At 39.4% G+C, this 14,465-nt stretch overlaps 1 protein-coding gene across 1 annotated transcript in view; it reads left to right on the top strand.

Annotated features, from left to right (window-relative positions):
• LOC104127552 (cytosolic phospholipase A2 epsilon) overlaps window positions 1–14,465 on the top strand; it is a 33,167-nt gene that overhangs the window by 5,143 nt on the left and 13,559 nt on the right. Inside the window, exons 3-8 of the mRNA XM_035895754.1 lie at window positions 722–794; window positions 5,087–5,223; window positions 5,877–6,008; window positions 6,638–6,678; window positions 13,252–13,294; window positions 13,902–13,965. Of these exons, the coding sequence (XP_035751647.1) occupies window positions 722–794; window positions 5,087–5,223; window positions 5,877–6,008; window positions 6,638–6,678; window positions 13,252–13,294; window positions 13,902–13,965 (490 nt within the window). The remainder of the gene's footprint in view (window positions 1–721; window positions 795–5,086; window positions 5,224–5,876; window positions 6,009–6,637; window positions 6,679–13,251; window positions 13,295–13,901; window positions 13,966–14,465) is intronic.

Raw genomic sequence — 14,465 nt, 5'->3', positions numbered from 1 at the left:
CCTGAGGAATATGAAGACATATTAGTATGAGCCATGGAAGTTATGAGGTGGTATAGAATTAATATTTCTGAGCCCAAGGTGTCTGATCCTAGTGGAGTTGAGTTAATTCCCAATGTCATCTTTGGAAAGGGTTTTGTAGCTTTCTGCTGGGGATCAGGGCTTGAAGGTCAGAGATGTATCAGAGTCTTCATGAGAAGTATCTCATCTCTGTCAACCGCACTTCTGGTCTTTTGGGTTGTGAGTGGGAGCTTGTGCTGGTGCAGGACCTTTTGCTGGTGCATGGTGGTCACTTAGTTCTACTTGCACAGCCAATGTGGCAGTGTTTGGTGTCCCAGAGACGGTCTGTTCCATTGCAGGCAGTGGTGTGTAAGAGGTGAGGGCGCCCATGCGTAGGGGTGTTTATGGTGATAATAATGGAGCGGTGTTAGAAAGAAGTGATCTTTATCGAATCAAACTCTCAGCACCTATTCTGAACTCATATGTGGTTTTGAAATCTGTTGCTTCCATTTCAGGCCTGAAAAGGGTTCTGTGCCAAAAATTTGTATAGTTTTTCCAGCTGCTCCAGTTGGTTTGATAAATGGTATTGGCTCAACCTTAAAAAACCTTGTTTTATCTACGTCCTTAGAACTTTAGGGTTACAGTAGTCTGTGACTATAGACTATAATATTAATCTCAATGTCATCTTTTTCCTTTTTTTTTTTTTTTTTGAATTGTCGTGCAGAGACCAGTATCTCCTTTCAACTTGCTCACTGTAAAAATTATAAGAGTGAGGAATGCCCGGAAGGCAGACTTGCGTGAGTACTTCTACTACTGTTGGATGTTTCTTACAATACTTTAAAGTAATGAAAAAATTTGGTCAATATTATTGTTCTTAAACTGTGTAGGAATAAAAAACCGTGTTGCTGCAAGTTTGCAAGAATTATTTTTATTGTGATACTGAAGCGTTGCTTTCTGCTCTTAAGCGTAGAGAGGCTAACTCAAGCAAGGTGATGCATTTGATCTCTTGCTTTCATACCTCACTCGATGAGATCTGTTTCCTACCCTTGTGACATCAAAATTAGCTGCTGATCAGAGGGCTGCTCTTTAAATGATGAAAATTCTTGTACTTTTCAGTAAGAAACCTGAGTATTCCCTACAGAAATTCTGGAAAGAAGAAAGGAGAGTTGATGGAAATGTAATCACCAGGAGACTGGTGATGCAAATGTAAAATCAACAGTAGTAATAATAACAGGACTACAAGCAAAAACATTCTGTTACTTCTGCAGAATTTATGAACACGCAAGAAGAGATTATAAAATCCAGTGTGTCTGGGAATTTATTTAACCTAGAGAACGGAGCAATTTAAAAGTCAGAAAAAATTAAACAGAGCACTACTGTGAGAGTTTTAAAGGAGTTTAAGTGAGGGATAATGAGGGGAAGCAAGAAAAGGATATCTAGAATAGAGACTACAAGAGAAAAATGTCATAGCCAGATCACAGAACAAGAGTTAATAGTGAGAAGAGACCAAGATAGAAGAAATCTCTGCAGTAGGGAAATCTACGGTCTGGTGATATCCCACTGTGGAAGCCCTGTATCGATTCACCTCCCCTGCCTCTGCAGACAAGGGGGCATCACCTTGTTGAAGCGGTGTGGCAGCAAATACAAAATTAAAATCCTTGGTGGAAGAATGAGACTTGCAATAGTTGGAAAGAACAGTTTGTTCACTGTCCAGATGTGACACTGACTCACCCACGAGAGGGGCTGGTTTAATTCTGAACTTTAAATTTTCCAATTCATTGGGGAGCTTCTTCACAGCTTCTGTTCCACAGATGTGGTTCCTCAATAGCCCTCTCTGCTGGGTGCACTGGGGCTTGTTCAGGTGCCTTTCAAAATGCAGTTATACCACTGAGTCACTTTCACGGGGAAATTTGAATGGTGAAACCTCTGTGTAAAGAAGTTGGAAAGGCATAAAAGAAAAAGGCAAAATAAAGACAAAGAGAATAAGAAAATTCAAATTGAAAGACCACAAGAATAAATTGGCAAGATGTAAAGCAAAGAGGAAAAGTCCATAATATGTTCACCAAAATCTTGCTGAAGATCACTCAAAATTAAATTTCCTTTGGCACACTCAGAATTTCATGCAGCATGTCATAGTTTCTAAGGAAACCAGCTGTAAATTTTAGGTAATCTACTATATATTTTGAGATTTCAACTAATATAATGGATCAAGAGTAGAGGGAAAACTCTTATCTTCTTATTTGAGGTTGGATTTGGTGGTTTCTGGCAGGAAGAATGTGGTTGGAACATGTGGAAATTGTGCTTAACAACAGTATTTTTGAATGAATGATTACTATCAAGGGAACAAATCTCTGCCGCACTCACTTGTGGTTACTCCTGCATCTTCCGCAATGTAATACTACTGTGCTTATTTATCTTTGTCCTTTTATTTTTCAGCTTTAAAAAAACCTGCTATGATTTACTGAATGCTTTATTACTTTTTATGTCTTAACATTTTGTACTCTAGAAATGGCAGTTGATCAAACTGCTTTGTGATTTTTACTGTGTCATTTTGAAAAAGGGATTTGGTTCACTGGACAAAGTGAGAGCACCTTATAGGATGTAAAGTTCTGGGTTTCTTGGAGATTAAAGACCTATTCTAATGTGCAGAAACACACACTTTGTGGGATTATAGTTGTATGAACTGACTTTTTATTCAACAAAACCCAGATGTTGAAATGCCTAAGTGGTGATTCGCATCAACCAAATATGTGATCTGACCAGGCAGTCACTGCAATTGCACCTGCAAACCTGCATGCACAATTCCATGTGCATTTGTGTACTCCAGCAGGTTGCCTGCTTACACTTCAGTTCATTGTGGCTGTCCTGCTCAGGAATTAATTGCTCACAGTTGCTCCCTGCCACAGTGAATTGTACAGTCTTTCCTTGTGAAGCCTGCCTACATATCTGCCTCATCATACTGCCTTACTCCCTTGTCTCAAGAACAGATGGATATCATCATCCACTTGAGATATCCCAAATTCAGAACCTGGGCTTCCAAGGCTTTGTTTAAAGTGTATCTGGCAGAGAGATTTGAAAACTTTCCAGCAATAGTGTTTTCTCAGCAAAAAATTTGTTTGCTGAGGAAACTCAAGTTACTGTGGAAATTTTTCTTTCATTTTTTGTCTGTAGTGGGAAGGATATGTCAGGCAGGCTTTACCTTTTCTGAGGTATTAAAAAGGCACTTCAGAATCCAAAATTTTCAGTTAGTATTCCTTGAAACCTTGGTATTTCCTTGAAACCTTGCTATTTTCAACTATGGGAAAGTATCCCTTTTCTGCCCATTTGTAGTGGTAGCAGTATGCTTCTCGTTACAATTCTGAGTTAGTACTTATTTCCTCCACTTTAGCTTTCCTGTTTTTCTGATTAAAACTTGGGTTTTCCCATTTCAATGGTATTTTATCATATTTTCTTGTTAGTGAAGGATTCGTGCTTAATTTATTGAAGTGAATCTTTATTCTTGGTCTTTGATTCTCATATTCCTATTTACTGGTGGAAAATAAATACGCTTTAAAAGTCTTTCTCCCTACTGTTTTTCCAGAGGAAAATAATTTTAATAGATTGTGAGCATAGGCCTGGAAATCTAGACTGTTTTGGACCCTGACATTTACTACATTATGGGATCTTGGGGAAGTCATTGACGTTTTCTCAATGTACTTATTTGCTTAATCCTTACATTGCCACTGTGAAGTAATTCATCAGTATGTCTCAAGCTCTTTGAAAATGGAGACTCTAGCATTAATCACCACTAACTATTTACATTTTCATCTGCCTACACTTGTGCCTCTGCTGAATGTCTGATCAGTCATGCTCTTCTGGTCAGGTTTGGCTAAGGGAATTTTCTGGAAACACTTTCCTTCCCACAGTCATTATCAAGGTTTTGCCGACAGTGATAGCAGGGTAAATGACATGACAAAAGCACAACTTGGGAGCAATATGGTTGGTAGAAAAGTCTAAATCTGTAGTTGTTACTAAGAGATAAAGAAGAACTAAATGAAGAAAATTGTAATTAATATGACGTAGTAACACTGCTACAGGTTTTGAGCATGATGCAGGGATTGACTGTGGGTTGAATTATTTGACTTCTTCTGACTCACAAGGTTGCTAAAAGAACCAGATGACTGGTTGAGCATTGCTAAAGTGAAATAGGGAGGATATGTATTGCGTACAGGTATGAGAGAAAGGCGTTGATGCCTGTGTCAAGCTTCTGCAGGTCTCGCTCCCTGGCAGTTCTCCCCCCAAATATGGGGAGTCAGAATATGGAATGAGCTGAATTCTTTGGTGGCTTCCTTGCCCAGACTTGAGTGACAAGATTTTTCTAGTCTGCAGATAGAACGGTAGGAAGGAAGATGATGAATTGTAAGTTAACCCTGGTGCTGAGACTGATTTTGTTTTCCAAAAGACTTGATGAGAAAAGCAGAACTTCTAAAAATTTAATCAAATATATGAACGAATATGAAATTGGCACATTCTGATTTGTGATATGGAAATAAGACTTTTCAGCTTTGATGGGGAAGCACTTTACTTTTTGGCAAAAAAAAATCTGTTGTTCTTCACTTTGATAAAGGTTTTCAACTAGTTAAGGTACCAAATCTGGGGAAGAATTGCTAGAAAACAAGTCTCTCTGCAGCCCAGATCCAAGGTTGTGAGATTTGTTGCTTGAGCAACAGAGGAGCCATCCTAGACCTGATGTGAGTGCACATGGCAGAGGGCATATACAGGTAGATGCTCATGTTTTGGCAACATTACCCTGCCCCAGTCATTTGGATAGTCATGAATATAAAGCTAAATGCAGCGTGGGTAGGTGTGCTTGTACTGCACTGCAGTATAGTGCTATTTCAAATAAAACCTTATATTGGGAATGAGCATGGGCAAATGTGTGAGGGTGTTTCTGTTTTCCTGTGAGTGCTTCATTGTATTATTTACTCCTTGCCCTGTGTATTTTAGGAAGAAATCCCCTACTGTGGAATCTTTGCCTTATTGAATGTGCACAGTGCAGTAATTCTTTCTCTGGATACATTATCACTCTGCTCATCTTCTTGTTACACAGTCACCCTTTCAGATTGTTACGTGACACTGTGGCTGCCTACTGCCTCAACTGAGAAGGTTCGGACAAGAACCATCAGGAACAGCAAAAACCCAGTCTGGAATGAAGCTTTCTGCTATAAGATCGACCGCCGAGTCAAGGTAGTGAAAATAAATGGTTTTCACCATTCGCTGTCTGAAGATAGTCAGTAGATTATGGAAAACAACAAGAAACCAATAAGTATATAGCTAATTTCCAAACACTGGAAGTGTTAAAGATTCCTCAGAAAAACCTCTGTTGCTTACATCTTCCTTGGTATTGATCTGTTCCACCTATTTGTTAATTAAACATCTACTATACTGAAGCAATGAGAAGCAATTAAATGCCTTGCAGAATATGGCCTTACTGTTTTATTCCTGATCTTGACATATACAAGTGAACCCCAAGATAAAGATCACATAAAAATAACAGTAAGATCAATCAGTTCTAGGTAGGGTAGAAAGGAAATGTTTAAACATCCTTACGTACCTGTGCCTGTTTTTACATTTATAGCCAAAGGTTGTAAAATAAATGTAGAAACATTTAATGGTTATTTATCACAAATTCATGAATGTTTTGCATGACCTGCCTGTCTTGTTTCATTTCCCTAGGCAGACAAGCCTGCTTCTCTTTTCTGTCTGTCTCTCTCTCCTTTTTCCTTCTTCCCCTACAACTGGAGGGGAGAGGGAGGAAAACCTAGTCTTGAGATTTTCCTGCCTTATAGAGCTCTTAGACATAGAAATAACTCCATGGTATTCTTAACCTCTTTTTGCAGAATGTGCTGGAGCTAAAGGTCTGTGATGAAGACACAGTCACCAGGGATGACGAACTCTGCACAGTTCTCTTCGACATAGATAAACTCACTGTAGGCCGTACTGTTCGAGTGAAGTTCCAGCTGAATCCACAGGTAAGCAATGGAATTGATGAGAACAACAGCAAATTCTTTCCTTCCATCTCAAGGTATCTTTTTACAGTATTTCATTATAGGAAAAAAATCTACTTAAACTGTACTTTGCTGCTATTATAAGAAATAATTAAAATCCCTGTATGAGTGCTCTCTGCTAGTTTTTGTTAAGATGAAATCTCTATGCTAAGAGTCTATGATGGAACCAGCTAGAACCAATTACTCAGTGTCTTAATTCTGACTATTTCTGGCATGTTTGTTGGTTCTTGGTATGAGTTCTGAATTCTCAGCCACTCTAAACTGTAATAATATTAAAGTAGCTGATTTGTATTGTGTTGGGAGTTAAAATCTGAAAAATGGCTGTTTTAGCAGAATAGCAGTTCCTACATCTGCATGCTCATATGACATTTAGATTTCAAACCCCTTAGTTTTAGCAACTGCTTTTTCAGAATCTTAAAATTCAGTATCTTCAGCTGGCACCATGGGGTGTTTTTGCAAATTATTCTACTGTTCTGGGAATTTTCTTAAGCGCTATTCTAAATACATATATTTTACAAATCATATGTAACTGGTATGATGAAAGCTGTAAAGGAAAGTAAGTAATATACTTTTTTTTTTTTTGCTGTCTTCAGACACGTGAGGAGCTAGAGGTGGAGTTCACATTGCAGAACACGTGAGTAGAGTCCTAAATTCTATATAAACTGTTGTATGCAGTATAAAAATAGTCTGGAAAGCTGGTTCATATGTGACAGTACTTCTTGAACTTACAGTTTCTGAAAGCAAAATCTAGATGTTTTCATTCAAATCTAGTAAATTGGAATTTTAGAATACATATTTTTAGATTTTAAATATCTGAAAATGTCATTTTTGCCCTGTTTGACTGCTACCTCCTGGGCACCAACTTCTTCCTGTTCTCTTTGTCATTGGATCAATTCACAAGGAACTAAGATGACAACTACACTATTGAGGAAGTTTTGACCCTTAGAAGAAGGAATGCCAAGCCCAAATGTCTTATTGGGGAATCTGGCTTTTCAAATCCACAGCATTATAAAATGTTCTCCTGTAAGTTGATCTATTTAGCTCGTCTGGTTACACGTGGGGAGCTGTGGTAGACTTGAGCCAGTTCCAGCAGGGAGAGGAACTAAACATTCTGCATAAAGATAGGAGTAAAGCTCACTGTGGGGGGCTGAGGACTGAGGAACCAGCAAAAGCAGCATTAACTTCCCTTGGTAGGTTTCGAAGCTGTTGGTAGAGTTTGACTGCTTAGGGGACATGTTTGCTTCAGGTAATTCATGCTATGGAGAAATCTGGGAGCCTGTTGCTCTAACTGGAGAGGGAGTATCATGCAGGATCACAGGTATTCTGTCTCCGTAATATGCTTTTATGACTCTGAGGAAGTTACTTGAAAGGATTTGTTACCAATTTGATCCATGTTATTGGTTTGAAAGTGCTGTTAAAACAACTTTAGAAACGGGATGATACTGTTGGGACCTTCTCAAGGCATTTGAGGCACTTCATCAACGTTGGTGGAGAGTTTGAATAACATGTTCTGACAGAAGGGAAATTGGGAGTTGCTGGAGAAAGGGCAGTAGCTTGGTGTTATGAATGGAAAAGGAAAGATGTGTTCACAAGCAAAAAAGCCATCAGAGATAAAGCAGTCCCAGCATGTCCTATTGCAACTCATGGGAACTCACCAGGGCAGATTGTTGATTGATTACTGTGCACCAAAACTGGCAGAAGGCTTAGCAACAGCTAGACAAATAGTGCATATCACAGCTTAGGAGTGTCATGAAATCAGTAATAGCAATGGGAAAGGGAGCTCCAGTAGATGTCCCAAATGGCCTGTCTACAGTCTTCCTTCCTCTGCAAGTTAGAGGGTGGCTTGTGGAGTTGGTACGTAGAATCATACCCTAGCCTATCCTGTCTTTTGTTGAGGAAGATCCAGGCAGGTTGTCTGGCTTGGATGTTGGGCATGAGTGGGTTTGCACATGGGGATGGCGGCTGGAATTCATCTTGGATCATGTGTGCCCTGGCTCTGTGTCAAGCTCTTCTCTTGGACCTTGCAGCCTGTTGTGTTTTACTGGAGACATGTTCAATAGATAAACTCCAAAATTTAGCAATTTCTGCCGGTGCTGTCTGAGCAGGAATTCTACTGGTTGGAAAAAGATGGTTGGGACTGTAGAAATAAAAAGGAACCTGGGCAGTGCCAAAGAATAAGCTTTAAAAAGAATCAGTCATGGCTTGCTTGCTGCAGCAAGAACACATCTGATCCACTTTTTTCATTCATAGTGTGGTACCTGGGTGACCGATGTAATAGTTGTGCCCTGAAGAACTCCACATGCAAAGGGAAGAAATTGCTGTGTCATAAGTCCATCAGGGAGGGAATGTCCCTGTGAGGTCCCAATAGGCCCGAGAAAATGGAAGACACTGCTCTGGGAAAATGGACTTCTTGTCAGAAGGCAGATAAACATTTCCCCTACTATGCCTAATTAGCATTTCTTGCATATGAGTGGTGGTCAATACTGTTCTGCCCATGAGTTGAGCCTGAAACAAAGGTGCAAGCACATCTGAACTGATTGAATATCGTGACCTTGGTAGGCTATTGAGAGGGGTTTTTTTGCCCCTCAGCATAGAAAAGTGTGATATCAGGAGTAATTAATGAATGGGTCTATGTACTGAAACTGGAGACAATGGATCGCATAACCTGTGATAAACAAAAGAGCCCTGAAAAGGTCTGTAAGACTGAACTGAAGCAGCTGAGGTGGGTCACCAGAAAGCTATGGACCAAACCAATCTCTCCTGTGTTGAACAAACTCAGAAGGTTTTGGCAAGGGTTTTTGGCATTGCTGAATGGGAGAAGTGTTGAGAGAGATTAGAGATAATTTTTGAAGGGGGGAGACAATCATAGTGCTAACCAGAAGTACAGCTAACCATGTGGGACAGTTTCTACGAATCTGGTATGGGAACAATAAGGACATACTTTTTGGGGGGGTAAATATGGCAGTTTGTCTCTGAAAGTAATAATCATTCCCAGCAGCACATTTTGTCTGACGCTATTTATCTGAAGTAGTTTTTCATTCCTTCCCCATCTTCATTCCAGAATTTACCTATTTTAGAATTTACTATATTAGCCTGTTCTTTCGTTCCAGCATTTCAGATGAACAAAAGCACACATGAAGTGTAACCCCAGGTCAAGAAAGTTTCCTGGGTCACACGTACAATAGTGGCTTTGTCACTCCTAGTTTTGCTTGCCTACTGACCTCAGTACAAAAATTGTGCGTTGTGTTACTTTTACCAAAGAACTTTGTAAAAATTCCCTCATGATAGACTGGTGGGTTGTATGAAATTGGTTCCTGCATTCATTCACATTACCTTTTATGTAAAATGGAAGAAAACCTTTATTTTGTTAGCTTGGTTTCCACAACTGCAAGATGAATACCCTCTCTAGTTTTGCCTCGCTCTTATGCCACTCCTGCAGTACCTGAAAATGCTCGCTTCTCTGCTGCCGCTATCCATGGCAGGCACTGAGAGCCAAACGTTTGATCGTAACGACACAGAGAGGAAGGCATGCTCCTTCCTCCCAGTGCCTTTTCACCAGCAACTGAGCCAAGGGATTGCAAACTCCCGCCCAATGTTTTATGGGCCCATAACACGAGCCCAGCTGGCGTGAGAGCTGCTGCCCTCAAGCAGCAGTGACAGAAAAGGTAAGGTCGTTGTACACAGGTTGCTGATTTGCATACTCTAGTGCTTTTTGCGTTCTTTTCTGGTGATTATCAATGGTAACGTGGGCTTTCTCCCTTGTATTTCCACTGGTAGGGTCGAGCGTCAGCATGCGCCTCTACAAGTTGCTGCAGAGACAGAGTCCCGCTGGACTAGGTGGCTTCGCTCACTCAACATCTCCCTCCCTTCTGACTTCTGCTGAAGCCCACACTTGATATCAAGGGGCCATAACGAGACTTCTGATCTAAAAGGTACTTTGAGTTTCCAAGGAGAGGTCTGAGGGCCCCAGGCTATTTGCTGGGTCTGCTGATCTTCTTTTTGGCTTCCTTCTTTCAGGTGCCCCAAGTTGATGAGGTGCATCTCAAACAGCTCTTGGAAGAATGAAGGACCACTCTTACACAACCTTTCATCTCAGCTCCCCCTCTCTTTTCTTTTTTTTCAAATGTGAAAGACTGTTTAAAACAAAGCCCACTTAACACAAATAAATGTAAATAGGTGTAAAAAAGTTGTATAAAAGTTAAATATTAATTATTGAAATATGGCCAAAACATGATTTTTAGAAAATAAAAATCTTTTTTTTCTTTCTGTAGTTCTGCTGTGTTATTTTGAGAAACTTCCCCCACACGTGGGGGAACCAGCAGATCATGATAATCATTTGGTTTGGGAACTGCTGAGGAAACTCTCAGAGTAGGCTGAGTTTCCATCCATCAGGGGCCAAATGTACTGTTCATATTCGTGTTTGTGGCAGGAAGTCACAGGGCCTCAAGAAGTACTGAAGGCACAAGTTTTAAGTCAGGTAAGATGACAACCAAAGAATCTTTGAGGTGAATAGTTTTCTTCATAGATATAGTACCATCCCCCACGCTTCTCTTGGGTCATCAGAAAGCTCAGGAAAGTACTCTGCTACTAAAAGAAGAGGAAGCTGGATCTGACATGAAAGAACTAAAATTTTGTACGTAGGTATCAAAAAAAATCCAGATTCTCTGGTGAAATGGAGCATAGTAGTCTGCTCTAAATGCGAACTGTAGTATGAGAATCAGTGTGACTAACTTCCCACACAATATTACCTGTTTTGTTATAAGTTGGGCATGATCTAAAAAGGAGAAGGTGGCAGTTTGATGTGTACCAGGTGTTGGGAAGTGTTCCCTGGACTCAGAGTCTCCATTGCAGTCTTAGGCACCCCTTCAGTAGATGTTTAGGGGAGAAGGATGCCCAGGGTCTCTGTTCCTGCCTTCCCCTGCCACAGGCCATAATATGCTTCCAATTCTCCTAGTAAACCTGAGGTCGGCGTTAAAAAAGGCCACAAATCACAAACTGTGATGGAGGAGAGGACTCCTGTGTTAGTATGTGTAACAAGGGCTGTCTAATAGCAGCTTGGTTATTAGGGAAATTACCAGCTAGTCCTGAGAAGCGGAAATTATTCAGTGCTCCAAAGACAGGCAAAATATTCAAAGGTTCCTGCCAACCTGAGTAGTGAGAGTTCTTCTGCACCCAGCTCAGCTGTGTTTCTAGCCACAGCTGATGTCCAAAGCTTCAAGAGAAAGGTGAGTGCCTTTGTTCTTCTTAAAACAAGTGTATGGATCACCAGGTTAAAAAAAAAAAATAAAAATTAATAACATCTCTCTTCCGCTGTGATCAGCAGAAGCCTTGAAATTTGGGATATAAAAGTTGGAAGTACAGCGTGGAGAGTAACCAGTAAGTGGCAGCGGCTAGGCTTCCTTACAGCAGTGACAGCAGAGGTGACAGCCCAAGAGGGACATCTCAGCTGTCAGTGCTTCATGCCTGTCTTGTCCCGGTTCTTCCCAGGGACTTCCAAGCCATTCTGTACAGCAGTGCTGGTTCTTCCACCCTGTTTAAAGGTCATGCCTTGGATGTCCGAAGTAGCCTAACTTTATATTTTGCTGATATCAATACCTCAAATAATACTACACTTATTGGATATTTACCTCCCTGAAGAGACATCTTTTCTCTTTCCACCTTCATTTCACCAGGCTATACAGGCTCGGATATTTTAATATCCACCATGCTGTTTCTCTGTTTTCCTTATTTTTTTTTTAATGAAGCATTAGAGGATAGTGACACCATATGTCATGTAACGTTACAACTATTTGACTACAAAATAGTAATTAAGTGTAAAAATTTGTGTCTGAAGCAAAACTTCAGTGGTAATAAACCCATTTCCCTGCATGCAGGTAGAAACACTGAGTATTTTTCTTTCCCCATTCCTGACAATGCTATTTTTAAATTTTCTTTTAAAATAAACTTTCAGAAAAAGAACCTACTAATTTCTTAAGTATAATTCTTTTTTCCAGTGTATAACTGTTTGGGGTTTTTTTGGGGGTGGGGGGGAGTGGGGGTGGTTTGTCTGTTTGGTGGGTGGTTTTGGTTTTGTTTTTTGTTTGGTTTTTTTTTTTTTTTAACTGGAAGGTTTTTCCCGAGTGTTCTGCAGTCTATTTTGCAAATTCATATTTTTCTTTTAAAGGAAAATACTGATTTGGAAATGAAACTTTAAACTGTTTGAGCTTTGGAATTTTGGGAGTATTCTTTGTCATGGGATATTTTACAAAGCTATTTTCATGTGTGTTTATACTGAAATCTAATAGTTGTGATTAAAACTTCTCTTAAAATGAATAACAACAATGTCATTCATCGGATTTTTAAGGAAGTTGTATTGCCTGGTTCAGCTGAGATGAAATACATATCTCAACTATATAACCATTTGAGACTACAGAGTGTATAATCTATAGCTTGTAAAGTCTGAATAAGCAGCTCATACTCTCTGCAGCAGGTTGAGGAGTTGGTGCTCCATCCTTATAATTTTATGTATGTATTCCCTTTGGACTGATCTGGGTTACAGAGATACTGTATGAATTTATATCTGCAATTTAATAAAATGGTAAATTATAAGATATCCTTAATGAGACATTGCCTGATTTTTCTGAGAGTAAAGTATTTAAGAATATAACCATTGGCATCTGCAGTATATGAACCCACTTCTGCCCTTAGATGGATAAGTGGAAACACATCCACGCATATAGTGATAAATTTAAAATCTCATATACATTTTTGCAAATCACTTTTTAGAGGTGAGTACAATTTCTTCTGCCATTATGGTACTTTTTGGAAAATTGTGGTAATCCAGACAAGTGTATTAGTTTTTCAAGTACAAAACCTTGGGTCAAACTGTGTAATGATCAAAACAATCAAGATGGATGTAATAGCCTCCAGCTCTCCTCAAACTCAATACATCACGTATCAGAATTCATTGCATGGCTTACTAAAGCAGATATGAAAAACCAGAGGAGTAAAACCCCAGCTTCATACTCTACCAAGGGTAGATGGGAAAACTGCTTGTCAACTGGGACTATGTTTGATAAAAGCTTTAAAGTATTTTTGAGTGAGAATATTAGTCAGAAATGTCAAAGCTGGGGGGAGGGAAAGGAGTAATGTGTTAACTTAGAGACTTAAATATTTATCTGTGTTGTCCTACCCATCATGACATTATATTTTCCATTTTATTTTTCAGTCTGGACTATCCTGATGGCATTATTACTAATGGAGTACTAGTGGTAATGTATATTTCTTACCATCTTTCCTGTGCCTGCATAACGATTGTTGATATTTTTAACTCTGGAAACTTTGAGCTCTGTCCCAAAGCCAGTACCATCAGCCACACTGCCCTACTAAGAAAAAAGGATCTGTCATTGGCACTCGGGGTCTCTGTTTTCCCACCACTCCAGTGCAGTGCCACCTTCTGCAATGGCATGCTGTGAGGCTGCTGTCAGTGTGCACGTGCCACCTACTTTCTTCTATAAACTTGAATTTCCTATGCATTATTCCCACATTACACCCAGAACTGTCGGGGTTAATGAAGAAAGAACACTCATAAGAAGAGTGTCCCATATCTCAGTACGCCTATTATTTTGAATAGGCCTCATCTTCCTTACTTAACTGTCTCCCCAAGTTCAAGCAGCTCAGGAGTTGCTCCTCTTTACTTTCAAACTCAGAAAAAAAAAATACCGTGTCACTATTGCCCTCACATTGTCTGGAGGCATAGTAATAGATAATAACTGTGTTGCTCACTGATCAGCTAGAGGGGTTGACTGAGAGCACTATGAATCACTTGCAATGACATTTACACTTTTCTCAATCGTCACTTATCCTCTCTTGCTACAGGCACGTGAGGTTTCCCGTTTGGAGGTTAGGGTGGATACGGGGAAGCTGAAGCAGCAATCCACAAGTGAGGTTATTGCTTCATTAACCTATTGTTTTCATGTTGTGATTCAGTCATTATATCAGATGTTGAAAAATTAATAATCTGTTGTGCATGTTACTCTAGCTGTGTCACATAATACTTGGTTTTTCCATGCCCCACCTCTCAGAAAGATTGTCAAAATTCAAGTTAGTCAAGTATTTCATTCTGAGGCAAATCTTAATTTCATGCAAAAATAGAGCCATATATACTAGAATTAAAAACTTGGAAAAAATATATTAGTTGTCTTGATTTATTTCATGTTCAAAATGAAAATTTTTAACTAAGCTGCATCCTCTTTTAAAATTATCTTATAATTAAATTAATATACAGAAATCTTATCCTGTATGTTTAGTTTGAGTTTGAGTATGTGCAAAGTTTCTGTGCATTTGGGGTTTTGAAAGAGATCTTTTTTTTGATTGCTTGAACAAAAATAATAAACTTAAGAGCTTAAGTTTAAATGTAAACTTGTATCAAAGGTGTCTGCA

This window comes from Egretta garzetta, unplaced genomic scaffold (assembly GCF_000687185.1).
Source record: "Egretta garzetta isolate BGI_Z169 unplaced genomic scaffold, ASM68718v1 scaffold526, whole genome shotgun sequence".
Taxonomy (NCBI): Eukaryota; Metazoa; Chordata; class Aves; order Pelecaniformes; family Ardeidae; genus Egretta; species Egretta garzetta.
This window is presented reverse-complemented; position numbering and strand designations above follow the sequence as displayed.